This window comes from Bos mutus, chromosome 25 (genome assembly GCF_027580195.1).
Source record: "Bos mutus isolate GX-2022 chromosome 25, NWIPB_WYAK_1.1, whole genome shotgun sequence".
In the NCBI taxonomy this organism is placed as follows: Eukaryota; Metazoa; Chordata; class Mammalia; order Artiodactyla; family Bovidae; genus Bos; species Bos mutus.
The window spans coordinates 39,656,933-39,683,723 of record NC_091641.1 but is presented as its reverse complement, the minus strand read 5'-3'; the positions used below and the strand labels follow the sequence as shown (position 1 = coordinate 39,683,723).

Genomic DNA, 26,791 nt, shown 5'->3' with positions numbered 1-26,791 from the left:
AGATCTTCCCGACCCAGGGATTGAACCCGGGTCTCACGCATTGTAGGCAGACGCTTTATCGTCTGAGCCATCAAGGAAGTCCATCCTATTACTTAATGATGGTCGCCAAATGGTGATTTTCTGTTTCATTCCTTCTTCATTTATTAGTCGGCATCCTACTGTAAGAGATTTCTCATCTCTCCATTTACTTATTTACATCACTATCGATCATGGATTCTTGTTTTACTCAGTTATAATCTGTTATTATTATTATTTAGTTTGAATCAAATTGGCCCAACTTTGAGGTTAGTCATTTTAACCTGTCAGTGAAGTGCAGAAGAAATCTTCCGCAGCCTAAGGAAAGTGACGGTCCTAAGGATGCACCACAAAGATCGCTTCCGCTCAATTAGCACAGAATCAAATCCTGGGGCGGTTCGGGAGTGTCAAGGCCCCCCAGCTCTCTCTGAGCGTCACCGCACAGGACCTCCAGTCCAAGTCTCAGGTCTGAGCGACTCTAGGTCCGCGGACGCCGCTGCCCAATCCTGGGCTTGCCCCGCCTCTTTCGCGAACTCTGGCCCCGCCTCCCCGCGCCGATTGGCCAGGCCGCCGGCCGCCGCGCACTGAAGACCCGGAGAAGCGGAGTTTGTCTGAAGAATGGAGCTCCGCGGCCCTGCCGCGCATGCTTGCGAGGAACCCGCAAGTGCGCTCCTAGAGACTGGCTCTCCAGCGGGGCGGCGCGCGCTCCCTACGGCCAGCGGGGCGGAGCGCGCGACACGGGGCTCGCTCCCGAGAGGGCAGGTGGGGGCGGGGGTGGACACCCGGGTTGCGGTGGCCGGAGGGGCCTGGGCCGCGAGGTCGACGCCTGTGGCTGCAGCGGCCCGAGGCCAGAGGACCCGCCGCGCGGCTCGGTCTCCGGAGAGGGAGGGCCCCGCTGTTGTCACCGCCCGGCCGGTGCCCGGTGAGGACGGGCCCCCGCGGATCGGGGAGGGTCTCGGGTCCCTCGGCGTGGTTGCGCCCCCAGCCGGGCTCTCCCGGGGGTCCCCAGGGCTGCTGATGCTGGGGAGTGGGGTGTCCTCGGACTCTACGTCCCTCGATCAGGCCGCCTCCTTGTCCTTCACCTGCGATTCGCAGCCTCCTTTCTCCTCCTCCCCCGCAACCCACCCGACCCCCGGGACTGAGCCCCGACACCCCAAGTCAGGAAGCCCCACATGGGCTTGCCCTTCCTTGATCGTGTCCGCCCCACCCAGTACTGCCCCCGCCCTGGCATCCACCCCAGCCCCATCCTGACTTTGCAGCTCCAGAGGTCCAGTGACCTTGCACTTTTTGCTGTTGTTACACCTGCTTCCATTGCTGAATATATAGATTGCCTGTTGGTGCTTTCAAACTTTTTAGACTCAACCTATAGTGAGAAATATATCTGACATGCCTGTAGATGCCTATTACTGAGAGAGAAGTTTAAAGGGAGATTCTTACCCCAACCTCACATGACGCAGCCAGATCTACTCTACGTGCTTTCTAATTCTATCTTGTTCTAGTCTATTTTCTTCTTTCCATTAAAAAAAAAAAAAAACAGACTATTGCTAACCCATTAAACTGATTTCAGCACCTAATGAGTCTGACCAGTTTGAAGCCCTTGCTTTAACCACCACAGGGGTCCAAAAGAGCCTGACACGACTGAGCACACATACGCGCGCACACACACACACACACGCGCACACACACACGCATACACACACACACTCTTTTGCTTCCATTACCCCTTGTGTTTGGAGGATGCTGAACTCCAGTAACAGATAATCAATCATGTGTAAACTTCAGTTCCAAAGAAAGGGTATATTTTTTATTATTCTGACTTTAATGCTTTTCCAGGCCAAAATCATTTCTAGGACTTAGTTCAGTTCAGGCAGTTTTACCTTGTTCCTCTCCCAAAAGCTCCTAGATGGACTTGGGGAAGCTGGAGCCTAGATTGTGGAGGGTTTATAACGGAGATGGACACCACTGTCATTGGAGAAGGAAATGATTCGAGATGAGCTTTAGGAAGTCAGTACTTCGTAGGGAGAATCAGGATGCTGGGCAGAAAGGCAGTTGAGGAGATGGTGGGGACTTCCCTGTTGGCCGAATGGCTAAGACTCTGCTCCCAGTACAGGGGGCCTGGCTTCAATCTCTGGTCAGGGAACTAGATCCTGCATGCCACAACTGAGTTCCCAGACCCAGACCCTCGGGTCCCTGCAGCCAAAAAAAAAAAAAAAAAAAGGAGGCAGAATTTCCCTGGTAATCCAGAGGCTAAGACTCTGTGCTTCCAATGCAGGAGGCCCAGGTTTGATCCCTGGTCAGGGAACTAGGTGGTGAAAGAATCTGCCTGCTGATGCAGGAGTCTCAGGCTCCATCCCTGGGTCAGGATGATCCCCTGCAGAAGGAAATGGCAACCCACTCCAGTATTCTTGCCTGGGAAATCCCGTGGACAGAGGAGCATGGCAGGCTACAGTCCGTGAGGTCACGAAAGAGTTGAGCATGACTGAGCATGCATGCCCAGGGAACTAGACCCTCCCCACCAACTGAGAGTCCACAGTAGGCAAGGAGAAGATCACCAGTGCTGGGATGATGACCAGAGAGCCGGCGCACTGCAACCAAGACCCGGCCCCTCCAGACGCATGCAGAAATATTTTTTTAAAAAAGGAGGTGGTGGGAGAGGAAGCCCCAAGGTGATGTGGGGTTGGAGGACGTGGAAGATGGCGTGACCCGGTGTCCGGGGATGTGAGGACGAGTCAGGCCTGATAAAGGAAGCATGGAAATCGCCACGGTTGTGATCTACGGGGGTTAGGAGATTTGGGGCTGGGAGTCCCATTAGCTGGAATCTCCCTTTCTGTCCCCTCTGCCTATAAACTGCTTTGGAGCAGCAGTCCTCCGGGGACATTCAGCAAACCTGGGTTGTCAGGATTCGAGGGATGCGACTGGCATCTTCCAGGTGGCGTTGGTGGTAAAGAACCTGCCTGCCAATGCAGGAGACTCAAGAGATTCACATTTGATCCCTGGGCTGGGAAGATCCCTGGAGGAGGAAATGGCAAACCACTCCAGTATTCTCACTTGCATATTCCATGGACGGAGGAGCCTGGTGGGCTACAGTCCATGGGGTCTCAAAGAGTCGGGTACGACTGAGCACACAGTGGCAACTTGTAGGCAGAGGCCGGGGATGCTGCTGAACATCCTTCATTCCACAGGATAGCCCCCATGACAAAGAATTATCTGGTGCAAAAGGTCAGTGATGCTGAGGTTGAGAAGCCCTGCTTCGGAACAGAATCCTTAATCTTTGGGGGGATCACTGCCACCTTCACCTCTCCCAGCATTAATGCCCATGTGCACACTTGGAGACCACGTACAGATCATAGGAGGGCCCGTGAGCCAATCAGTGTGCACGTCCTAGTGGGGGGCGGGCAGCTTTTAGAATCATCCAGGACCTTTTTCAAATGTCAGGGCCTTTGCACCTCCCCTTTCTATCAATCATTCGGATCCCCTCCTGGGCCTGGACAATGTACTCCCTGTTCGTATGTGATGTTTGTTGTTCATTCAGTCATGTCCGACTCTTTGTGACCTGCAAAGTGCAGCATGCCAGGCTTCCTGTCCTTCACCATCTCCTTGAGTTTGCTCAAACTTATGTCCATTGAGTCAGTGGTGCCATCCAACTGTCTCATCCTCTGTCACCCCCTTCTCTTATGTGAATACTCACAGTTTATGGAAGAATTTCACGTACAATATCTCATTCACCACTTTTCCTGTTTCCAGGTGAAATTAGTCCAGAGAAGTGATGGGATTTGCCCCTGGTCTCCCACCCAGCAAGCCAGCGCTGACGATAGCTGTTGGCGGACCGTGAAGGTGGTTCTCACTTGTCTATGAAGGTAATTCTCTTGCTCCTCCATCAGCAGCTGAGCAGGGATCTTAGAGCTTGGACCCACTGGTGTTTGAAAACAGTTTGCATGTAATATTATGTGTCTCTTGGGTGTTGGGTTTACCAGAGCAGGCAAGCTGAGTATTGCACTCAAATTTGCTCTGTACTCCATTTGGCTGCAGAGGAAAAGAGCATCAGAGAGCGATTAACCGTGAACTGTGAGGTTCTCGCACTTACCATTCACATCTGCCTGACTTAAAAATACTCCAGTCACTCTTTACTGAGTGAAAATAAAATATTATAAAACAAACACATTAGGGCCCAAGTATTTACCTCCAAACAGTGGTCATCCAAAAAAAGAAAACAATTTAAATCCACCTAGAACAAATATACAAATGTAATGCAAATAGAAGTTTCATAAAATAATGCTTACTTTTATTACATGCAATGCAGGTTAGTTATTTCCTATGTGATTTTTAAAATTGCTGACTGGGGACTTCTCCGGTGGTCCATTGGCTAAGATGTGCACTTCCAGTGCAGGGGGCCCAGGTTCGATCTCTGGTCAGGGAACTAGACCCCACGTACTGCAGCTAAAGATCCCGCATGCCGCAATGAAGACTGAAGATCCCGAGGGCCACAACTAAATCCTGGCACAGCCAAACAAAATTGTAACATAAATTTAAAAAAACAAGTAAATAAAATTGCAGACTAGAGCCCCCAGATTATAATACCAATGACCAGGGAGATTTGAAAAGCAGAGGCTTAAGACCAAAACGGAGGAAATAAAACTCTTTCATGCAGATATAAAATGAATGAGTATTCAAGCTTTTGCTTAACCCATTAATCCAGGAACCCGTAAGATCTTATAACCAGTTTGCAAGGGAATCCAAAGAAGATTCTAGAAGACTGTAGGTCAGGAGTATTGACATGAATGCGTACATAGAGGCAAACCTGGAGAAACTGCTTACTTATCTGTATTAATTTACATGGTGAGAAAGCAAGAATGGGTCTACAGGCTAGAACTATTTTGCCTTGTTCTGCTACCTGTGCAGAGTTATAAAAGCAACTCAAAGGCAACAAGAGGCTAGAATGGTGTAACCTGAAAGGCTGTGCTCCAGACAAAGCCCAATTTTCCACTGATGCACAACTTTCCCCTACAGCCTCATAATTTCAATGAAAGATCTTTTTGCATGAAATGAGGGTGGTCCTGTCAGATGGGGTGGGAGGTCTGATCATTTACACAGGTGTGGCACGCTTGCTAATTCACCTTGTAGGCTTTCTTGAGTTTGCTTTGCTGGAAGTCTCTGTAAGGAACCTCAGTTTGGACTTTTAAAAGTCTGGTATATGTTATCTCAAGGTACTGAAGCCATCCCCAACAAGCTTTCTCCCCCAGATTTCATCTGTACTACTTAAAAATTTGGGCAAATTCCACTCTTCTCGAGGTCCCCAAAATACCTTAAGGTGTCTGAGACCTGTTAGATTGTTATTAAAGGATCATTTTAACAAGATGCAATCATGACTCTCCCATCGATGTAAAAATAAACAAACATTAACGATTCTGTTTAACACACCAATGAAGGAACCTGTATGTTGTGACAGATGAAATAACGTGTGAGAAACACTTCACGTGATGCCCTGCGCAAATGAAATGTCAAATCCTTCTCAGGGTGGCCATGGATCTTCCGGGCACCGAACCTCAAGGGCATCTAGTCCAGTGTTGCACAAAGCCGAGTCCGTGATCCACCAGGACCAGAGTCTCAAGGGGTACTTGTTAAAAATCCAGATTCTTGAATTTGACTGTAGACTCACCCTCATAATTTTGGGTGGGAAATCTAGGCATCTGAATTTTTTTTTTTTAAGCAGTGAAAGGTTTATTGCAGGGCCAAGCAAGGAGAATGGGTGGCTCATGGTCAGAAACCATCCTCAACCTCTCGACGACTTTCAGGGGAGAGTTTCTATAGGCAAAATTTGGTGTGGAGGCTGCAGGGTGCGTGACTTTCTTCTAATTGGCTGGTGGGGAAGTAAACAGGCAGAGCTCCAGGAATTTCCAGCCCCAAGCATCTGCATTTTTATCAAGTGCTCCAATAAAAAGTAAATTTAAAAATAAAAGTATCAAACACCCCAAGTAATTCTTACGGAGACCAGAATTACATACACAAATAATTGAAATAAAAGCTTCGTGAAAACTGAACTTAACCTCACTATATGGGTGCACCCTTTCTGTGCTGTTTTTTTAAACAGTGCTCTTCAGCAGGCTTTCTCAGCCTCAACCTTGCTGCTGTTTTAGACCAGATCCTTCCTCCTGGGGGTGGTGGGGGCTCCCCGAGATCTGAGCCGCATCCTCGGCCCCCACCCACAGAGGCCAGGAGCCTGTCCTGCACCCTATTTGTGACAGCTAGAAATGTCTCCTGACCTTGCCACGTGTCACCTGGGGGGCAGACCACCCTGACTGAGAACCACCGGCCTTAACCCTACTCCGTTGTCGATACCTGTTGATACCTATGGGTTAGAATCCTCAACTTTAAAAGAACCATTTTAAACTTATTTTAGGAGTATAAGCCCTGAAACAGACACAGGAGGTTCGCACACTGGCTGTCCTTTAGTGGCACAGCTCCCCGGGTCACAGAAACCTAAAATTGAGCCTCAGTCCTCCTCTGTGAGTGAAAGAAAGTGAAAGTGAAAGTCACTCAGTCATGTCTGACTCTGTGACCCCCATGGACCCCACCAGGCTCCTCTGTCCATGGGATTCTCCAGGCGAGAATCCTGGAGTGGGTAGCTGTTCCCTTCTCCAGGGGATCACTCCCAACCCAGGTCTACCACACTGCAGGCAGATTCTTTCCTGCCTGAGCCACCAGTGAATGAAAGAACAGCAGGCCTAATGGAGGCAGCTATTTGGGAGATAAAATGCAATAACCTATGCAGAGCCCTCGCCTAGCCCCAGGCACCTCAATTGGCATTTGGCAACTATGAGGCATTGTAACCACAGTCCTTCAGATTCCTGAAGCACATGTGGTCAGAACCCACCTGGGAGAACAGAAATTACTGTAAGGTTTCATTGGGAGTTGCATCGCTCTCCTTGCTGGTGAAAGCTGAGAAGCTAAACTGGATATGGCTTAGCACTGGCGCAGCAGCTGGGGGTCGGGGCACTGAGCAGACAGCGGCGCTGGGGCAGCCACGCCAGGCAGGTCGCTTCTCCCTGAAGCTCCTTGCTCCCCATGCCACCCTCAGTCCCCCACGGTGGCTCCTGGTGGCCAGATCAGCTGGAAGCCACATTGTGTTAGATGCTCAGTCGTGTCTGACTCTCTGTGACCCCATGGACTGTAGCCAGGCAAAAATATTGGAGTGGGTTGCCATTCCCTTCTCCAAGCCACAGTACTAAACCATAAAACAGCTGGTATGTAGGGCCAATCAGTGCAGCTCTGAAGGCCTGGCTGTCACTACCCATGTAGTCACTACCCACGTGGTCCTGAGCCACTTGCTTCAGGCCCGAGCCTCAGTTTCCCCAGAAGCAGAGGGGGCAATGGTGCAGAGAGATCGATGGGTCCCTGCACTTGGGGTACCCATGATGTCATAGGATGTTTGTTCTTGGCTCAGGTCCCAGCTCGAGGACCAGCCTCATGGCTCTGGGTTGGAGTGTCCCCTTGGTATCCCTTCCTCTCCTCCACCCCACTCGCTTCTCTCTTCCTGCTTCCACCCAGAAGGCCTATGGCTCACTTATTTTCTCTGTCAACTTCCACTGTGTCTATAGGTTTGAAACTTGGGTTTTCAAAATCCTTTTGAGTTAATATTAGACTCTTAAAAAACAACTGCAAAAAAGATAGAAAGAAAGAAAGAATTCCCCTGTGCTCATCACCCAGTCTCCCTGAATGTCAAGATCTTACCAAACGTGCGGTGATCAAGTCCGGGAAATCCACACTGGTCCTGTACCATTAACCTGAACTCTTGGCCTTATGCACATTTCACCAGCTTGGCCCCTAATGTCCTTTGCCTGTTCCCAAATCCCATTTTGCATCTTGTCCTTGTGTCTCCTTCGTCTCCTCCAGTGCCAGGTCCTCAGTCTTTCTTTCTCCGTGATGACCTTGACACTGTGACGCGTCCTGGTCAGTCGTTTAGAATGTCCCTCCAAGCGACTTGTCTGGGGGTGCACATTCGGGGCAGGAACATCCCCAGAGATGATGCTGTGCCCGCCTCAGTGCGTCTCGTCAAGGAGGTCGTGGTGCTGGTGTGTCTTGTTCCCGGTGAAGCTGGCCTGGAGCCCTTAAAGGCTGTGTCTGCGAGATTTCTCCACTGTCAAGTCATTCTCTCTCCCTTTGTGGTTAATACATGTCTTGGGGGAAGTCTTTGAGGCTCTGCAAGGCCCACAGCGGAGACCACAGGATTCTTGATTTTTCACTTGTTTCTCTGCCCCATGATCTGTATTCCTCTTTATCTTCTTTTATGACACATCTTGCAGAGGAATGGAATCCCTGCTTTTCCTCAGAGATACGGAGTTAAAGAAAACAATTATCAAGCAAGGAGGTGCAGCTTATCTTTAAAGTGTGAGATATTTCCCCACTGTAAAGAGCTCACGCACATTGTAAACAATGTTGAGAAAACAGAAGAAATTTAATGGAAAAAAATTAATCGCTTTTCTTACTAGTTTTAACGTTATGAGGTATTTCCTCCCAGTGATAGGGTTTTTTTTTTTTTAAGTCACAGATACATAAATCAGTCAATAAATAACAAATGTGACCAGACTTGAGATGAGCCAGAAGAAATGAAGTGTATTGAGGTCTAGAGGCAGTGTCACCATCCAAGGAGTATTTTGGTGTTTTTTAAAACAATAACAACAACTTAGCTTAGAAATTGTAATCTTTGCTGAATTTGTTCACTGGATTTTACTTTCAACCTAATATATTTTGTAAATACAAACTTTTTTTTTTGGAAGTCTTCCTGAATTATTTGTCCCATGTGGAAAAACTCCCAAATTCTAGTTCCATAAACTGTGCACGCTAAGTCCCTTCAGTTGCGTCTGACCCTTTTCGACGCCATGGACTGTAGCCCGCCAGGCTCCTCTGTCCATGGGATTCTCTAGGCAAGAACACTGGAGTGGGTTGCCATGCCCGTCTCCAGGGGGTCTTCCCCACCCAGGAATTTAACCGGTATCTCTTAATGTCTGTCTCCTGCATTGGCAGGTGGGTTCTTTATCACTGGCGCCCCCTGTGGTACATCTAATTCTACCAAGGATGCTGTACTTTCAAGGAGCAACATCACCCTCTTGTGGCTCTATTGTGGTATTGCGCTGAGGACTTGGATTTGTGTTCCTGTTGGGGCCTGGTTACACAACATAATACTTTGGCCCTTTATGAGGGATCCATCTGGTCTGCAGGTGGGGGCCTCCCACTCTATAAAGAGGAATAAAATAGCAAACATGTTGAACACATGTATGTGCAACAGAAAGTTAAATGTATATTAAAGACACTAATACAAGAATAGAAACAAGTGCATTTGAGTGGCAGAACTGAGGATAATTTATCAGCGTTACGTTCTCAACATTTAAAAGTGTTTTCAGTAAAGTTTTTACAATATGACATTAACAACTTACAAAATATCTTAATATACAGTTCATGCCCACTTTTGTGAAGAAATCAAGCCCAAGAGTGAGAAGCCTGTTCATGGTGAAGACTGTTTTTTATCCAGGTGACCCTGGGGACTTGAGTCGTACCTATAATGATTTGGTTTTTTTTTTTGGCTGCACTGCTTGGCTTTCAGGCTCTTAGTTTCCAGACCAGGGACTGAACCTAAGCCCACGACTGTGAAAGCACTGAGTCCTGGTCCAGGGAATTCTCTATAAGGATTTTTTTTAAACAACTTTATTGAGATATGGTTCACATAGCATACAATTCCCCCATCTAAAGTGTAGAATTCACTGTTTTTAGTGTATTCACAGTCCACTTTATAACATTTTCATTCCCCCAAGAAGAAACCCTTAGCATCACTCCTGAATCTCCCCCTCATTCCTGTCCAACCCCCATCAACCACAAGTCTGATTTCCGTCCCTAGTAGACATCTCATGTAAATGGGTTCATGCCACATGCTGACTTTAGTGTCTGGGATCTTTCGCTGAGCATACTGTCTTCAAGGTTCATACACATGGTAACAGGTATCAGAACTTCATTCCTTTTGTTTTGTTGTCTAGTTGCTCAGTCGTGTCTGACTCTTCTGTGACCCCATGGACTCTAGCCCATGAAGCTCCTCTGTCCATGGGATTTTCCAGGCAAAGTGGGTTGCCATTTCCTTCTCCAGGGGATCTTCCCGACCCAGGGACTGAAACTGTGTCTCCTGCTTGGCAGGTGGATTTTTTTTTTTTTTTTACCACTGAGCCACAGGGAAGCCCTCATTCATTTTTAAGGCTGAATAAATTCCATTGCATGGATAGACCGCATACAGGCCAGACCAGGTGTTTTGGAGAGAAGCGTGGATTTTGGATTAATCCAGCAGGTGCTGATCCTGCACGCAGGCCAAAGAGGAAGATGGTGGTCTGAAGAGTCGGGGGGCAGGTGCTAGGTGGCCTGGCGGAGAAGGGAGGGGTGTGGACTGTTCCAAAAAGTCTAACTGTTGAGGGAAGGAGGGGTTTTGTGAGCTTTTGTTTTAGGATGTAGGAGACGTAAGAAGCTTAGGCATCTTTAACTCAAAGGACATGAGTTTGGGCAAAATCTGGGAGATGATGAAGGATAGAGAAGCCTGGCGTGCTGCAGTCCACGGGGTCGCAAAGAGTCGGACACGACTGAACAACAACAATGAGAAGCTTAGTCCTGAAAACTCTAAATGCAGAGACCCAGAGGAGGCAGAGGTTTGGGGACTAGGGAAAGCAGATCGTTCAGATGGAGAAAGGGCCCTGGTGTGGGGGTACCAAGGGAACTGGATTGGACACTTTGTTCTCCAAATCAGGATAAAATTTGTATGCTCTCTTTATCCAGACAGTGATGAGTCATTAGAGCTTAAGAAGCATTCATCCTCAGTTTATGAACTGTGAAAGAGAAATTGTAAAATTCAGAATCATGGAGGAATAACTTTCATCAGAAATGTGCATTGTGGGGGGAACCTCATTCATCAGTATGATAGATGGAGCATTACTATATATAGTTTGCTATAGTTGTGGGGTTTTTAAAAATAATTTTATTTGCATGTGTGGTAAAATAAACATAACAAAAATTTACTACTTTAACCACTTTTAAGTGACAGTTCAGTGGCATTAAGTACATTCACATTGTTGTTCAATCATCACCACCATCCATCTCCAGAAATTTTTCATCTTCCCAAACTGAAACGGTCCCCATGAGTGCACGCGCAGTCGTGTCCGACTGTGACATGGCCCACCAGGCTCCTCTGTCCATGGGATTCTCTGGGCAAGAATGCTGGAGTGGGTTGTCGAACCCATATCTCCTCTCCCATGTCTCCTGCACTGCAGGCGGGTTCTTTACCTGGGATGACCAAAATGGTCTCCATTAAACACTAAGTCCCCATTCCTCTTCCCCACCAGCCCCTGTCAACTACTGTTGGACTTTCTGTCTCTATGAATTTGACTAGCTACATCATGTAAGTGGAATCATAGAGTATTTGTCCTTTTGTGTTTGGCTTATTTCATGTTACAGATTCTTAAAATGCACAATTCTCATTTGATATCCTTTATACTTAATATTTTGTTCCTCTCACTGAGCTACCAGTTTTTCAAATGTGAGCATCTGAGGGATTTAAAATTGGTGTTGGATGACCCTTAGAGTTCAGGAGTTCAAAAGCACTTTGATATTGGATATTCCACATCCATTAGTATTATCCCATCTATCAAAAAGTCAAAACTGACTATGTTCAGTTGCTTGCCAAGAATATCAGTTACTGCTGCATAACAAATGAGTCCTGATCTTACTTGCTTAAACTAACCATAGTCTATTATTGATCAGGGTTCCATGGAGTGCCTGGGCCACTTTCCCCTGGCTCGCTCTTGTGGTTACACACAGCTGGAGGGTCACTGAACTTGACAGTGGAAATGGTCTCCCTCCAGGCCTGGCAGTGCCTCCCTCCCCTGTGTGTGGCCCCTCATATAGCTTCCTTCTCTGGCAGTCTCAGGGCCCCTGTCTCAGAGGGTGACCCCCCACAGCAAGCTTCTGCCATGCTCTATTGGCTACATCAAGTGACCAGTCTGGGCTGGAGACCAGTTCAGATTCAAGACCACATTGCAGAGGGACCTGCATACTTTATGAGAGGATTTGTGGTCATTAAACAGTCTACACTTTAAGGCCCTTTAGTGGCTGAGAATGGGAACCCTCAATCAAATCTAAATTGAAGCCCGTTGCAAGGACCCAAGTCTTTCCACAGCCTGTGGTCAGCCACACTTCGAGGTCTTTTGTTGCACTGGAATTTGTTCCATATCCTTTGAGGTACATGCACAGTGCTTAGTCGCTCAGTCATGTCCCACTCTTTGCGACCCCAAGGCCTGCAGCCTGCCAGGTTCCTTTTGTCCATGGGGATTCTCCAGGCAAGAATACTGGAGTGGGTATATTTTAAGCTTTGTAAACAGAAGCTTCAGTTGAGAGAATTACACTGCCTCGGGGTGCCCATGACTCTGGGTGCAGTTCCACCGGAATGTGGGGGTTCTCTGTGGGAAGGCTTTGGCCTCTGATCGCATGAGACTGAGGTCGGGGTCCTTGCTGCCTCCACTGCGGACCGAGCGCAGGGTCTCATAGGAATGTGCGTGCTGGGAGGGCAGTGACCGCAACGTTTTGGCGGCCTGAGCTGTCTGAACGGCCTGTGGAAAGGAGGACCGGCTCCCTACGGCCTTTCGCCGCGTCGTGGGAAGGACGCGGGGTCGACAACGCGTTCCTGAGCCCCTCAACCTCCAGCGCTCAAGCCCCGGAGGCGGGCTCCCGGCGGACGGACGTGCGCCGGGGCCAATCAGCGAGGGGGGCGGGGCTGCTCGCGGAAGCTTTTTCCGCCTGAGCGGCCGCGGGCGCGGAGGCGCCGCCGCTGTCCCGCCTCTGACATCACACGTGCCCCCGGGTCCCCAGGGCCGCCGCGCCCATCAAGAGAGGGCTTTGCTGCTGCCCTCGGTAGCCTTGGCTCTGCCACCACGGGGACCCAGGAGCGCCGCGCGTGGTCTGATAGACCTTGGGGAGCTGCATGTGGGCCCCAGACCAGGAAACGCCACGCGGCAGGAATGGGGGACCCGGGATGACAACTCGCAGACGGGGAAGCCGGAAGGTTGAGGTCCGATTCTGGGCTGTCACCGAGAGGTGGGAAAGGCCCTGACATGCATCCCACCCAGTCCACCAAGAAGACAAAGCAGTCACTGATGCCCCCACACCGATGCCCCAGGGCCCGGGTCTCCAGGCCAGCCCTGCCCCTGTCAGCCATCCTTTCTGCTCTCCAGTCCAGCAGCCAGGGAGCCCTCAGTGACCACGGCTCCTCTGGACACCTCCACAGCCCTGTCCCCACTCAGCAGGGGCAGCACCAGCACCAGCTCAGACAGAAGTCGCTGCCCTCGTGGTGCCCTGGCGTCCCCTAGCCCTGGGGGGCCTGGGCCTTTGGCCTGGGCCTCTGGCCTGGGATGGGGACTGGATCTGTTTGTGAGTCCAGAGTCCCGCCTCCCAGGGCCAGGCTCCCCTCTGGGGCCTGCAGAGTGCCCTGCGGGCCCAGCCCCTGCTCCTGGTGACACAGACAGAGTGTTGGGGTGAAGGGCAGCGGGCCTTCTGGGAGGGTCAGTGACCTGAGCTCCCATCCCCCAAGTGCTTTTCCCCGAGGCCCGTTGCTCAGGAAGCCCGGCTCCCGTTATCCTGGAGCAGGTAGCCCGGGTGCAGTGCGGGGCAGGCCCTGGACCCCCTCGACCAGACCCCCAGCTCTGCTCCCTGGCCGTGTGCCTCCGTGTTCTCATCTGTAACCTGGGTTGATGAGAATGATCAACTTCCACAACGTGGAGTGAAGGTGAAATGGGACAAACCCGTGGAAGCACTCCACCCCGAGCTCAGCACCTGTGGGCCTGGATTCCTAGTAACTCAGCTGTCAGTACCTTGGTCACCCCAGCAGCCCCTGCAGAGCCCTGTTTCTGGCACATTTTACAGATGGGGAGTGAGGTTTGGCTGGGGGAGGTGATGGTCCCAAGGCTGCCAAGACAGCAGACATGCTGGCCCAGGTTCTCCAGCTCCATTCAGGTCCTTCCCCAAGGTGGGGGTGGGCGTGGGGGGCACAGGGTAGCCCCACCTGCCCTGACCTCCAGCCCAGATTCCTCCTGAACCCTGGCCCAAGGGCCCCTCCACTGATGGGATATTTTTTTCCCATGTGAGATCTTAGTTCCCCAACCAGGGATCGAACCTATGACTCCTGCATTAGAAGTGCAGGGTCTTAACCACTGGACTGCCAGGGATGTCCCCGCTGATGGGATTTTGCCTCCTCCCCTAGGACAGAGCCCCTGGACCACCAGGTTCCTTGCAGGGAGGTGGAGGACAAATCCTACTGAGACCTGAGCGTGGCCTGGGGGCCCAGCTGCCTGTCCCAGAATGCCCCTGCCCGAGCCCAGCGAGCAGGAGGGCGAGAGTGTGAAGGCCGGCCAGGAGCCCTCCCCTGAGCCCCCTGAGCCGGGCACAGATGTCGTCCTCGAAGCCCCCACGAAGCCAATGGAGTTCTCTGAACTGGTCCTCCTGGCGGCCTCCACTGAGAGTGGGGATGGAATGGACACCCAGCCCGAAGAAGTGCACTGTGTCCTCACCCTGGAGATGGCTGACCCTGACACCCTGGCCGGGACTCCCCAGATCCTGCCAGTAGAGGAACAGTGTGGGGTGGTCCAGCCAAGGCCCCAGACCCAGGCACTGAAACCCAGCAAGCCAAACATTGGTGAGTTCCAAGCCAGCTGCCCCCAGCTGGCCACCTTTGTGGCCCCCTGTGCTCAGACTTGGGTTTTTCCAGCAGGGTGACCTTGGCCATCCCTTCCCTGCTCTGAGCAGGGCCTCCCTGACCTTATCCCAGGCTGGTTCGACGAGGGCAGGAAAGCGTCCCTGGGCGCCCCAGTCCCTGTATTCCTGTCCGTGGCCCTGACTGCAGACCTTGCTCCGGGTCAGCTCACCTGCCCCCTATCTTGTCTTCTGCAGTCACCCAGCCCCTGGAGTTCCTGAGGACCCCATTTGGGGGCCGCCTGCTGGTGCTGGAGTCCTTCCTGTACAAGCAGGAGAAGGCCGTGGGGGACAAGGTGTACTGGAAGTGCCGCGAGCACACTGAGCTGGGCTGTCGGGGCCGGGCCATCACCCGCGGCCCGCGGGCCACAATCATGCGGGGCCACTGCCACCCGCCCGACGAGGAGGGCCTGGCAGCCCGGCGCCAGAGACAGAAGCGGCTCGGCCCGGCCCTACCCGAGGGCTTGGCGGGTTCCCAGGGCCCCAGCAGCCTGGTGGAGGAGCCCCTGGAGGGGGCGGGCCCGTGGCTGTGCCCCGTGGAGCCAGATCCGACCCCAGGCCCGATGCTGAGCTACCTGGTCCCCGAGGAGGACGAGGGGCTCCGAGCCCTGGCGCTGCTGAGATTGCCCCCGAAGAAACGCTCGACGCTGGGGAGCAGTGAGTGCCCCCCACCCTGGCCTTACCCTTGAGCAGGCGGGAACCACTCCCCTTTCCTCTGCCCAAAGACACACCTGGGTCTTCTGTGGCTTCTTAACATGCTCAAAGTCAAAAAACGATTTTAAAAATATAAAGGCGTCCCAATAATCATTAAGCCCGTGGGGGTAGAAGCAGTGCTCATGGGCCAGGCGGCCCAGGTCCTCCTGGAGCTTCCTAAGGCACAAACCTGAGGTTTGTGGGCCCCACGGAGTGCTGGCAACCTTTGAAGTTTGGGGAGGTGGGCCTGGTGGGAGATGTGAGCTTCGTGGCCCGGGTTCAAGGTCCAGCCCCACCTCACGTGCCTGGGCAGGCTTGATGAAGTTCTGCAGGTTCACAATATAGGCGATGGCCTCGCTGTAAGGGGACTGGGTACTGATGGGTGGGAAATGCCAGCCCTAGTCCAGCGTGTGTTGTCGCTGAGTCACTGCTAGATGGAGTCTTTGCAGAGGTTTTATTCTTCGTCTGTTTGTTGGCTTGCGTGTTGTTTTTGCAGAGGTTTTATTAGCAGTCACTGGGAGGTTGTCTTGGTCCCTGAAGCCGTAGGCCTCCTAACCTGGAAAGGATTGAAGAGTTCAGGGATTTAAGGGGCTGGGGGCAGGGTGTGTGTCTCTCAGGTGTGTCTTCTGGTCCCATTTTATTTTACGGAGTGTGCCTGTGTTACTCAAATACTAGATCCAATTTTCAAACAAACCCTACGCAGAAGTATGCCTGGGAGTAACACGTCAGAGCCGGCTCAGGCCTCCCCTCCTCCATCCCGAGACCCTCCACCCACTGGCCATCAGGAGAGGGGCATGGTCCCTTTGGCTCCCTGGGCAGGCGGTCCGCGGGGGCGCACCTGGAGCCCCAGCGGCGGGCGCCCACCCAGCCCCTCCTCTACCCGCTTCCTCCTCCAGGAGGGCCCCCGCCCCTGGAGTTCCTGCGGACCTGCTATGGGGGCAGCTTCCTGGTGCACCAGTCCTTCCTGTACAAGCGGGAGAAAGCCGTGGGGGACAAGGTGTACTGGACGTGCCGCGACCACACGCAGCACGGCTGCCGCAGCCGTGCCATCACCCAGGGCCGGCGGGTGACAGTGATGCGGGGCCATTGCCACGCGCCCGACCTGGAAGGGCTGAAGGCCCGGCGGCAGCAGGAGCGGGCCATGGCGGCGCTGCGGGCCCAGCCGGGCGGCCCGGGGCCCAGGGGACAAGCCGCTCCAAGGCGTGGACAGCCTGCTCTACCGCAGAGGGCCCGGGCCCCTGACTCTCACCAGGCCCCGGCCCAGGAAGCGCCTGATGGCCAACGACGAGGAGCTCCCGGCCGAGCCCCAGGGCGAGGAGGACAAGGACGAGGACCCGGGTGAGCCCACACCTGCTGGACCGGACCTCCCTCCAGTCTTGCTCCCCGAGGTTCCAGGAGGCGGGAGGGGGCGACACCAGCTTCTGTCCCAGGGTCCCCCCACCTACCCACGCTCCCATCTCTCCCCAGGAGGCCCCGAGTTCCTGAGGACCCCTCTGGGGGGCAGCTTCCTGGTGTACGAGTCCTTCCTCTACCGGCGGGAGAAGGCAGCCGGGGAGAAGGTGTACTGGACGTGCCGGGACCAGGCCCGCATGGGCTGCCGCAGCCGCGCCATCACCCAGGGCCGGCGGGTGACGGTGATGCGAGGGCACTGCCACCCGCCTGACCTGGGGGGCCTGGAGGCGCTGCGGCAGCGGGAGAAACGCCCCGGCACAGCCCAGCGAGGAAGCACAGGTTGGTCAGACAGATGGGGTGGGGGGTGGAGGCAGCCTCGGTGGACAGGCGGGAGACCCAGACTGCCCGCCGTGCCCTCTTGACCTCCAGCAAACATCCTCCTGTCCTTACTGGAAACATCTGGAAGGTTGCAGCTCCCTCCTGGCTCCTCCCCTCCCTGTCCTCCCCTCCGGTGCCCCCACCTCACCTCATCCCCTTCCTCTCCCTCCTTCCCAGACCAGCCTGGAACCTCTGCACACCGGATCAACCCGGGCCCCCTTTACTCCTTCTCGTCTTTTCCTTTCTTGTTTCGCATGTATAGGATTTATGGTGGTGGTGGTGGTGGTTTACTCACCAAGTCTTGTCTGACTCTTGCAACCCCATGGACTGTAGCCTGCCAGCTTCCTCTGTCCATGGGATTCTCCAGGCAAGAATACCAGAGTGGATTGCCATTTCCTTCTGCCATTTCCTTCTCCAGGGGATCTTCCCAATCCGGGAATTGAACCTGGGTCTTCTGCATTGTAGGCAGATTCTTTACCTGCTGAACTATAAGGGAAGACTACAATAGGATTTATAGAGGAAGCTGATTGCACAGGGCAGTTTCTCATTTTTCCGGGGCGGGGTGGGGGGTGGGCAGTGGCTGACACCATGCCCAGTAACAAGCATTGACGGCTGAAGGTGACACGGTCCTGTGATTGCTTCGCTCTCCCCCAGCACCTGCCATCGTCCCTCAGGGCTGGACAGTGAGGGTCCCGGGCCCTCCTCCCACCTTCGACGGCCCCACAGGGCCTGTGTCTGACCCTCGCGAGGCCGCAGTAACTCACATATTAACGTCTTGCCAAGAGCGACCCTGGCCCAGCCTTCTGCTCGCTGGGGTTCTCCGCTCAGGTCCGTCCATGACTCCACTTGCCTCTCCTCCGGGGTTCCCAGTCCCAGACTCTTTTGAGTCACCTTCAGAGCCTGGCTGGCCCTAAAATTCTCTAACTCGAGACTTCTGACTCCTTCTTTTTTGTTCCCGACTCTCTTTTTGTCCCATTTCCTTGTAACTTCTGTGTACCTGAGGATGGTCTCACCCCTTGCCAGCCTCACCCCCAGCTCCCATCCTGAGTAACCGCTCAGCTCCTTTGTTCTTTGCCTCTTCTCTGAAGCCTGCCTCCTTCCACCGTGTCAGCTGGTCTTGTATCCCCTTGTTGCCTGTTGACCTCCGACCAGAGATGGGGGTGCCCAGCGGTTCCCCGCGCGCTGTCCCCTCCTCTCAACGCAGCTGCTGTACTTTTGTTCTGTAAACCGTCCCGGCCGAGTGGGACCAGGCTGTTTGTGGCTCCTTCTCAGTGGCCGTCTGGTCTCTGTGCTCGGGACTGATCCTACGCATGTGGAGGGGTCTTTGCTTGAAGGTGTAAGGTCGTGTCTCTGCCCCTGGGGTGCGTTGCTGTGCTGGGGGCACTCGGGGCCTTTCAAGCCAGAAACTCGTGTCCTTCACTCATAGAAATTTCCTCATGTTCCATGATGTTCAACTCTCCGTTTTTCACACACTTCTTTGATTTTGCTTTCCAGTCCTTCAATTTACTTTCTAACTTTTGCTCTCATATTTGAGCTCCTTTTTGACCCATCCTTCCAGAACACAAAGCCCACCCCACCCCCACTCAGCCCCTGGCAGCGGCACTTGTCTCTAAGTGCCTTTTCTCTGTGGGTTTTTCTGGTCTCTGCCTTTTAGGGTAAAGCTTGTCTCTCTTTCTCTTTATTTATTTATTTATTTTTGTCAACAGGTGAAATTTTCCAAGCAGGTATATGCCATTCACTTCCATTTTCTGTCGATCACACAGTTGTATAAAGCAGCACAAATTGAAGGGGAATGATTTTTTTTTGGCGGGGGGCATGCTACACAGCTTGCAGGATCTTAGTTTCCCGACCAGGAATTGACCCCTGCCCCCGAGTGAAAGTGAGGAGTCCTAAGCACTGGACCTCCAGGGAATTCCTAGGAATGATTGTTGTATCCACGTTAAATTGCTTTGCATGGTCTCATATGAGATACTTGGTATAAGAATCTTGACTTTTTGATTGTGGAAGATGTGAGAATCTTTGATCATGTGTCCAGTGGTCCTTGGCTGTCTGCCAGGTTGAAGGTGAGACCCACACGCTCTGTATGTGGGCGCCAACCTGGTGATGCGACAGACCCCAGACCTAAGTGTCCAGCCTGGCTGCCGGCTCCAGGGACTCAGGCAGGGAAACAGGGTGGGCCGCAGACTTCCTTCTCCTCTCCCCACGCCCCACTCTTCCTCTCCAAGACGGGCACCTGTCTCATTGCCCTTCAGGCACACAGCCCTTGCCAGTCTGCTGTTTGCAGCCTGCCCTGGGCTCAGCTGCTGGACTCTGCCTGTTCTGCCCCCCTCAGACTGGGCGAGCCTTTGCTTTGCCAGCTCTGTGACCAGGTGCCCCGCTGCCCAGCCTCTAACCTGCGTCAGCATCTCTGCCTGCTCCTCCCCTCCCCTCCTTGCATCTCCGGTTCATGTCCTGTGCTTTTTTGTTCTGTTTTCATCGAGTGCAGGGAGAGCAGAAACGTGCCCCCCGTCCCATACCTCCCCTCCGGCCACGCACCGGCCCCACTGACGGCTGCCACTCCCGCTCCTGACAGAACCCCCAACCCCTCCCGCTGAATGGTCCCCGTGTCTCGACTGCGGGGAGTTCTCGAATCAGAACCTCCTGGGTCCCCCTCTCAACACCTGGGAACAGCAGCCCACCCTCCCTGCCTCCCTCCCCTGACGCCATCCCATCTCTCCCCAGGAGGCCCCGAGTTCCTGAGGACCCCTCTGGGGGGCAGCTTCCTGGTGTACGAGTCCTTCCTCTACCGGCGGGAGAAGGCGGCCGGGGAGAAGGTGTACTGGACATGCCGGGACCAGGCCCGCATGGGCTGCCGCAGCCGCGCCATCACCCAGGGCCCGCGGGTCATGGTGATGCGCAGACACTGCCACCCGCCTGACCTGGGGGGCCTGGAGGCGCTGCGGCAGCGGGAGCAGCTCCCCAGCCCGGCCCAGAGGGAAGGCTCAGGTGCGGGAGGTGGGCGGGCCAGGGCTGGGTCTGGTCTCCCTGGGGACAGCCCAGGGCGCGGACTGGAGGGAGCCTGGTGGGACAGTCCTCCTGTGGCCCAGATTGGGTGGGTCTGTCCCCTGGGCAGTGAGCTCCCAGGGAGAGGGGCCCCACACTCCCGCGCTGGTCCTGGTGGGGCTGGGGTCTCAGGGGGAGACCCCCTCAGATGGCTGGAGAAGGGCAGGGGTGATACTGGGAGCCGCAGGAAGTGCTCCTGGACCTGGGGGACCCTCTGTCTGCCCTTCTGTCCCCACCCCCCCTTCCAGCCACCCCAACCCCAACATATCATGAGCTTTCAGTTCAGAGTCTTAAAACGTCTCCTGAGGGAGAATTTGACTAGTCACCAGCTGGCCGAGGGGCGGGTGGCCCCAGAGCGGGGAGGCCCCTGGTGCACTGTCCAGAGCAACCTCAGGCCTTCCAGAGTGTACCAGTCCAGCCCCTGCCCTGGGGCGCCTGCCAGCCATTGTGGCGGTCGAGCTGGGTCAGCAGGGGCCTGCGGGAAAACTCAGGGTTTGGGCGGCGGCGGGCCCAGCTTCCCCGGTAGCCCCAAGGGCCTCAGACAGACAGACAGCCCACACCCCAAGGTGACAGGGCCGAGGCAGCCTGAGCTTCAGTCCCCAGGGCCCTGCGGCGCAGGCTGGGGTGGGGGCAGGGGTCCCCACTTTTCTGGCTGGAGCTCTGCACCTTGCTTCCGGGCCGGCCAGGCGCCCCACTCACATGGCATGTTCCTTCCAGAAACCCCCCAGCCCCTGGAGTTCCTGAGGACTTCCCTCGGAGGCCGGTTCCTGGTGTACGAGTCCTTCCTCTACAGGAAGGAGAAGGCGGCCGGGGAGAAGGTGTACTGGATGTGCCGGGACCAGGCTCGTAAGGGCTGCCGCAGCCGCGCCATTACCCAGGGCCCGCGGGTGACAGTGATGCGAGGGCACTGCCACCCGCCTGACCTGGCGGGCCTGGAGGCGCTGCGGCGGCGGGAGCAGCTCCCCAGCCTGGCCCAGCAGGAGGACCCAGGTACAGACAGGGCCGGGGCAAGGCTCTTTGCCAGGCCGAGGGTCAGACATCCCAGGGGGCTGACACCGTCTGGGGAGCTTTGTTCCCTGGGCTTCCTGCCTTTTTAGAGTCTCCTACCCTACCTCCCACTGGCTCCTTCTCCTGGATTGAGAAATACACCTAAGTCTGTCCCATCCTTTTTTTTGGGGGGGTGGGGCTGTGAGGCCTGTGGGATCTTCATTCCCCCATTAGGGAACTGAACCCACGCCCCCTGCACTGGAAGCACAGTCTTAACCTCTGGACCACCAGTTGTTCAGTCGCTCAGTTGTGTCCGACTCTTTGCGACCCCATGGACTGCAGCACGCCAGGCCTCCCTGTCCATCACCAACTCCTGGACCTTACTCAAACTCATGTCCATTGAGTCGGTGATGCCATCCAGCCATCTCATCCTCTGTCATCCCCTTCTCCTCCTGCCTTCAATCTTTCCCAGCATCAGGGTCTTTTCCAGTGAGTCAGCTCTTTGCCTCAGGTGGCCAAAGTATTGGAGCTTCGGGTTCAGCATCAGTCCTTCCAATGAATATTCAGCAGGGTTGGACCACCAGGGAAGTCCCTAAATCTGTCCCATTATTAAAAACAACTTCCCTGGGAATTCCCTGGCAGTCCAATCATTAGGACTCCACGTTCTCACTGCCTGGGTTCAATCCCTGGATGGGAAGCTAAGATCCCTCAAGACACACAGTGCAGCCAAACACATCTAACAAGCAAACATTCCCATTCTAACTGCCATTTTCTTTCCTCTCTTTTACACTAAGAGGTCTTCATTTTTTACAGATGGTAGTATCTTTTGAAAATCTGTTTAAAAAATATAGACTGTTCTAGAAGAATGTACTAACGAGTATGCACACACACGCATGAGCACATGCACGCACACACAGAGTTTTGCAAATAATTAACCATGTTGAACTGAACTTGGTTTTGCTTCAAATAAACAGAATGTAAAACCAGTCTTTAGAAAGTGTCTCATATTAATTCATGGAAATAGGAAGGGCCACATCTTATACAGGAATGAATCCTGTTGTATAAAACAACCAAAGGAAACTTGATTTCTGCTTTAAAATTTTTCTTTTCCATGAGAAAGCCAGTTTGACTTAACCAAGGAGGAGGTGCTATGACTCGCCTTTGGCAGGATGAAGGGTGTGGCCTCTTCGAGATCTAGTTGCCTTCCAATCTTTTTGGTTACAAGGTGAAGCCTGATTCGCAATCTACAATAGCTTAGTTTGGGGCTTCTTTGGTGGCTCATCTGGTAAAGAACTTGCCTACCAATGCAGGAGACGCAAGAGTTCAATCCCTGAGTCGGGAAGATCCCCTGGAGAAGAAAATGGCAACCCACTCCAGTATTCTTGCCTGGAGAATTCCATAGACAGAGGAGCCTTGGTGGGCTACAGTCCATGGGGTCGCAAAGAGTTGGACACGACTGAAGTGACTTAACACACATGCACGCAGTTAGTTTGGGGCATCAGAAAACCAGAATTCCCAATGACTTCCCCAGTCAGAGTCATTCCGCCTGGTTTTCTTCATCCTTAAGGCCTTGAGGTCATTGTTCCAAGGGGTGTGCCTTTGCCTCTGGCAACTTCAACAAGAGAAGAAATATTAATTCATGTTTTCAATGTTTTTCCCTCAGAAAAGGTAAAACTTCTGCCTGAAGTTCAACTGTGCCTCGAGACGTGTGCTCCTGAATGCCAGCAGAGCTATGGGTAACTATATTGGTTGTCTAATGCTGCATCACAGATTACCCCAAAGCCTCAAGACGAAGAACAGCAAATACTTACTGCTTTTCCCAGGGTCCGTGGGTTGAGATTTCAGGAGGGGCTAGTTGGGATAGTTCTGGCTCCGGGTCTCTTGTGAGATTGAAGGGAAGGTGTCCGTGCAGGTCAAGCTTTCAGCCATCTGAAAGCTTGAGGAGGGGGGCTGGAGTAGGTGTTTCCAAATGACCTGTTCGCTCACAGGGCTGTGGGCTGGAGGCCCACACCACGTAGACCTTTCCTTAGGGCTGCTCGAGTTTCCTCAAACAGGACAGCTGTTTTCCCCCAAAGTAAGCGATCCGAGGGAGGGAGTATATTAAAAAGCAGAGACATCACTTTGCTGACAAAGGTCCATGTAGTCAGAGCTATGGTTTTTCTAGTAGTCATGTACAGATATAAGAGTTGGACCATAAAGAAGGCTGAGTGCCAAAGAACTGATGCTATCGAACTGTGGTGCTGGAGAAGACTCTTAAGAATCCTTTGGACTGCAGGGAGATCAAACCAGTCAATCCTAAAGGAAATCAACCCTGAATACTCATTGGAAGGACTGATGCTGGAGCTGAAACTCCAATACTTTGGCCGCCTGATGCAAAGAGGTGACTTATTGGAAGAGATCCTGATGCTGGGAAAGAGAAGGGGGCAACGGAGGATGAGATGGTTGGATGACATCATTGACTCAATGGACTTGAGTTTGAGCAAGCTCCGGAGTTGGTGATGGACAGGGAGGCCTGGTGTGCTGCAGTCCATGGGGTCACAAAGAGTCGGACACGACTGAGCAACTGAACAACGAGGGAGCAGGGCAATAAGGAGGCCACCACCTACAGCAGAATTCACATTCTTCTCAAGCACACGTGGGACATTCCCCAGGATGGACCACATGTAGGCCATCAGACAAGACCCTTCAAATTTAAAATGACTAAAATCATAGAGTATGTTGTATCACCACAGTGGAGTGACATTAGAAGTCAATAACAAAAATTTGGGAAACTCATAAATACATGAAAGTTAAACAGCATATTTGTAAATATATCCAGTGACTCAAAATTACAAGGGAAATTAGAAAATACTTCGAGAGACTTCCCTGGTGGTCTTAGTGGTTAAGACTTCCTGTTCTAATGCAGGGGACCTGGTTTGATCCCTGGTCAGGGAACTAGATCCCAACTCATCCTGTAAGGCTGGCGATAGCCTAGCACCAAAACCAAGCAAAGACATCACAAGAAAAGAAGACTAGAGAACAATATCTCTTAGGAATACAGATACAAAAATTCTCAGCAAAATACCGCAAACTGAATCCAGCAACGTGAAAAGGATCCTACACCATGACCAAATGGGAATTATGCCAGGAATCCAAAATTGCTTCCCCGTCTGTAAGTCAATATCATACAAGCTTGTATACAGAAGAGACTTAACACAGGAGGCCGCCAACTCCTGTCCTTAGAACATCCTGTTTGTAAGGCTGACCCTGAGCTTCCAGGGTCCAGATCAGGATGCTTCCAGGGCTTGACTGATATTCTCCCTAAATGATGACAGTTGCTCACTCTTACCTGTTTGTACAAAGAATTTGATTTTTGCTGAACACTTGCTTTTCTTCATGGGCTTCCCTGGTGGCTCAGACAATAAAGAATCCGCCTGTAATGCAGGAGACCTGGGTACAATCCCTGGGTTGGGAAGATCCCCTGGAAGAAGGCATGGCAACCCTCCAGTATTCTTGCCTGGAGAATCCCATGGACAGAGGAGCCTGGCGGGCTATAGTTGTAGCCTACCAGGCTCCTCTGTCCATGGGGTTGCAAAGAATCAGACATGACTGAGCGACTAAGCACTGCTTTTTTCCTGAGATTCTGGAATATCAGTGACTGTAGGTACCCTCTGCTTAAAACAAGATATAGTTCATTCATACAATGAAATGTTGCTGCTGCTGCTGCTAAGTCACTTCAGTTGTGTCCAACTCTGTGTGACCCCATAGACGGCAGCCCACCAGGATCCCCTGTCCCTGGGATTCTCCAGGCAAGAGTTCTGGAGTGGGGTGCCATTGCCTTCTCCAACAATGAAATGTTATTTGGCCTTAAAAAGGAATGAATTGCTGACACACGCTACAACACGGATGAATTTCAAAAATATCATAAGAAGTGAAAGAGGCCAGACACACAAAAGACCACAACTTGTATGATTCCATTTCTATGAAATGTCCAGAATGGGCAAATCTATGGAGATGGAAAGTAGATTAAAGTTTGCCTAGGGTGAGGAATGTTGGGGGTGCAGTTAAAGGGCATGGGGTTTCTCTTTTGTTGTTGTTTTCTTGGCCACGCCTCTTGGCTAGCGATATCTTAGTTTCCCCAACCAGGGATTGAACCCCGGGCCATGGCAGGGGAAGCACCAACTCCTACCCACTGGACCGCCAGGGAGTTCCCAATCCCATGTTTTCAAGGCACCAATGTGATGTATGTGTATAAAAATGACCTAGTTGATGGTGATCTGTAGGAGGAAGGAATCCTTAACTGTCTTTTTTTTTTTTTTTTTGCATTTATTTATGCTAGGTCATTTTTTATTTTATTATCCTTAACTTTCTTCATTATCTCCTGCCATGTTTGGATTTGCATGACACACGTGTGCTTCTGTGTCATCAGGAAGGTGGAAAGTACACAGCTCGACAACGAGTCCCAGTGAGGCCAGCCTCCGGCCTGACAGCAGAGGAACCAACCCAACCTAACATGTCACCAGTGTCAAGGATGCTTCAGGTCCTTGCAGGACCCTGGCACTTCCCACCCAGTTAGATTTTGCTCGACAAAGCCTCTCTTTCATTCTCCAAAGCATCCACGGGCTTCACATTTCCTCCAGAGGCCTCCCAGGAAGGACGCTTGATGGTGTCTCCCTGCTGGCAGAGAAGAGCCCTGGTTGCTGGTGGCCTGCAGCAGTGCGTGATGTGGGGTGACGTGGCGGGCGGGGGGACCCCCGCGGGGGCCTCAAAAAGCTCAGAGAAAGGAAGCACCATTCACAAAGATACCTCCCCCCGCCCCAGCCTGCTGAGCCGCAAACACCCAGCCATCCTGAGAGCCCACAGCTTTGCCAAGGACTTCCCTGTTGGGTGTGGTCCCACTTGGGCTCCATAAAGTAGAAAGTCATCGTGGCAGCCACGTCAAGATGAAGGTGGGCGAGTTTGGGGAAGTCCCTGCCTCTTTGGGCTGAGCTGCCCCACATGGTGTTTGCCGGGCAGGTGCCGGGCGGGCCTCCGGGCTCCTTGGGCACCTACTGCCTGGGTGTGGCCGTCCCGTAGCAGAGCAGGCATAAACCAGGGGACTTTTACACCATCTGTTGGAGTTTCCTTTGCTCTTCTCCAACTTAAATCAAGCGCGATGTCAACGATGCCCAGGGCTGGTGGTGTTGGGCCGTGGGAGGCCACGCTGGGCAGACTGCCCAGGGTTGCCCAGATTTGCCTGATGCCGGAGGAGAGGGAGACCCAGAAGACAGAGGGGCAGAGGCATCCCCTTCTCCTGTCTTCTGGTACAGCCGGGAGCAACAGGCCGATGTCCCCCACCAACCCAAGGCTGCAGCTTGCTAGGGGGCGCGTCCCTGCCAGCGGCTCCTTGCCCCCACCCTGTGGTGGCTGGGGGCTCCCCCTCTCCCGCCTAGCTAGCCGTGCGGCCTGCCGTCCGGCTGCGGGGCAGTAACAGCTTGGATGCCCCCCACTGTCCCTCTGCCTCCACACTTCCTGCAATAAACCCGATTTTATACCTCGC

The 26,791-nt window shown here is 53.0% G+C and overlaps 1 protein-coding gene across 1 annotated transcript; it reads left to right on the top strand.

Annotated features, from left to right (window-relative positions):
- Window positions 1–663: 663 nt before the first annotated feature.
- Window positions 664–26,791, top strand: FLYWCH1 (FLYWCH-type zinc finger 1). Its single transcript, XM_070362271.1, is given in 11 exon segments — window positions 664–937; window positions 3,760–3,872; window positions 14,294–14,725; window positions 14,980–15,438; window positions 16,371–16,656; window positions 16,658–16,812; window positions 16,942–17,205; window positions 19,966–20,229; window positions 21,004–21,276; window positions 22,937–23,009; window positions 25,682–26,791. Coding segments are annotated over 9 exon segments (2,148 nt in total). The 5' UTR covers window positions 664–937; window positions 3,760–3,872; window positions 14,294–14,391; the 3' UTR covers window positions 25,722–26,791.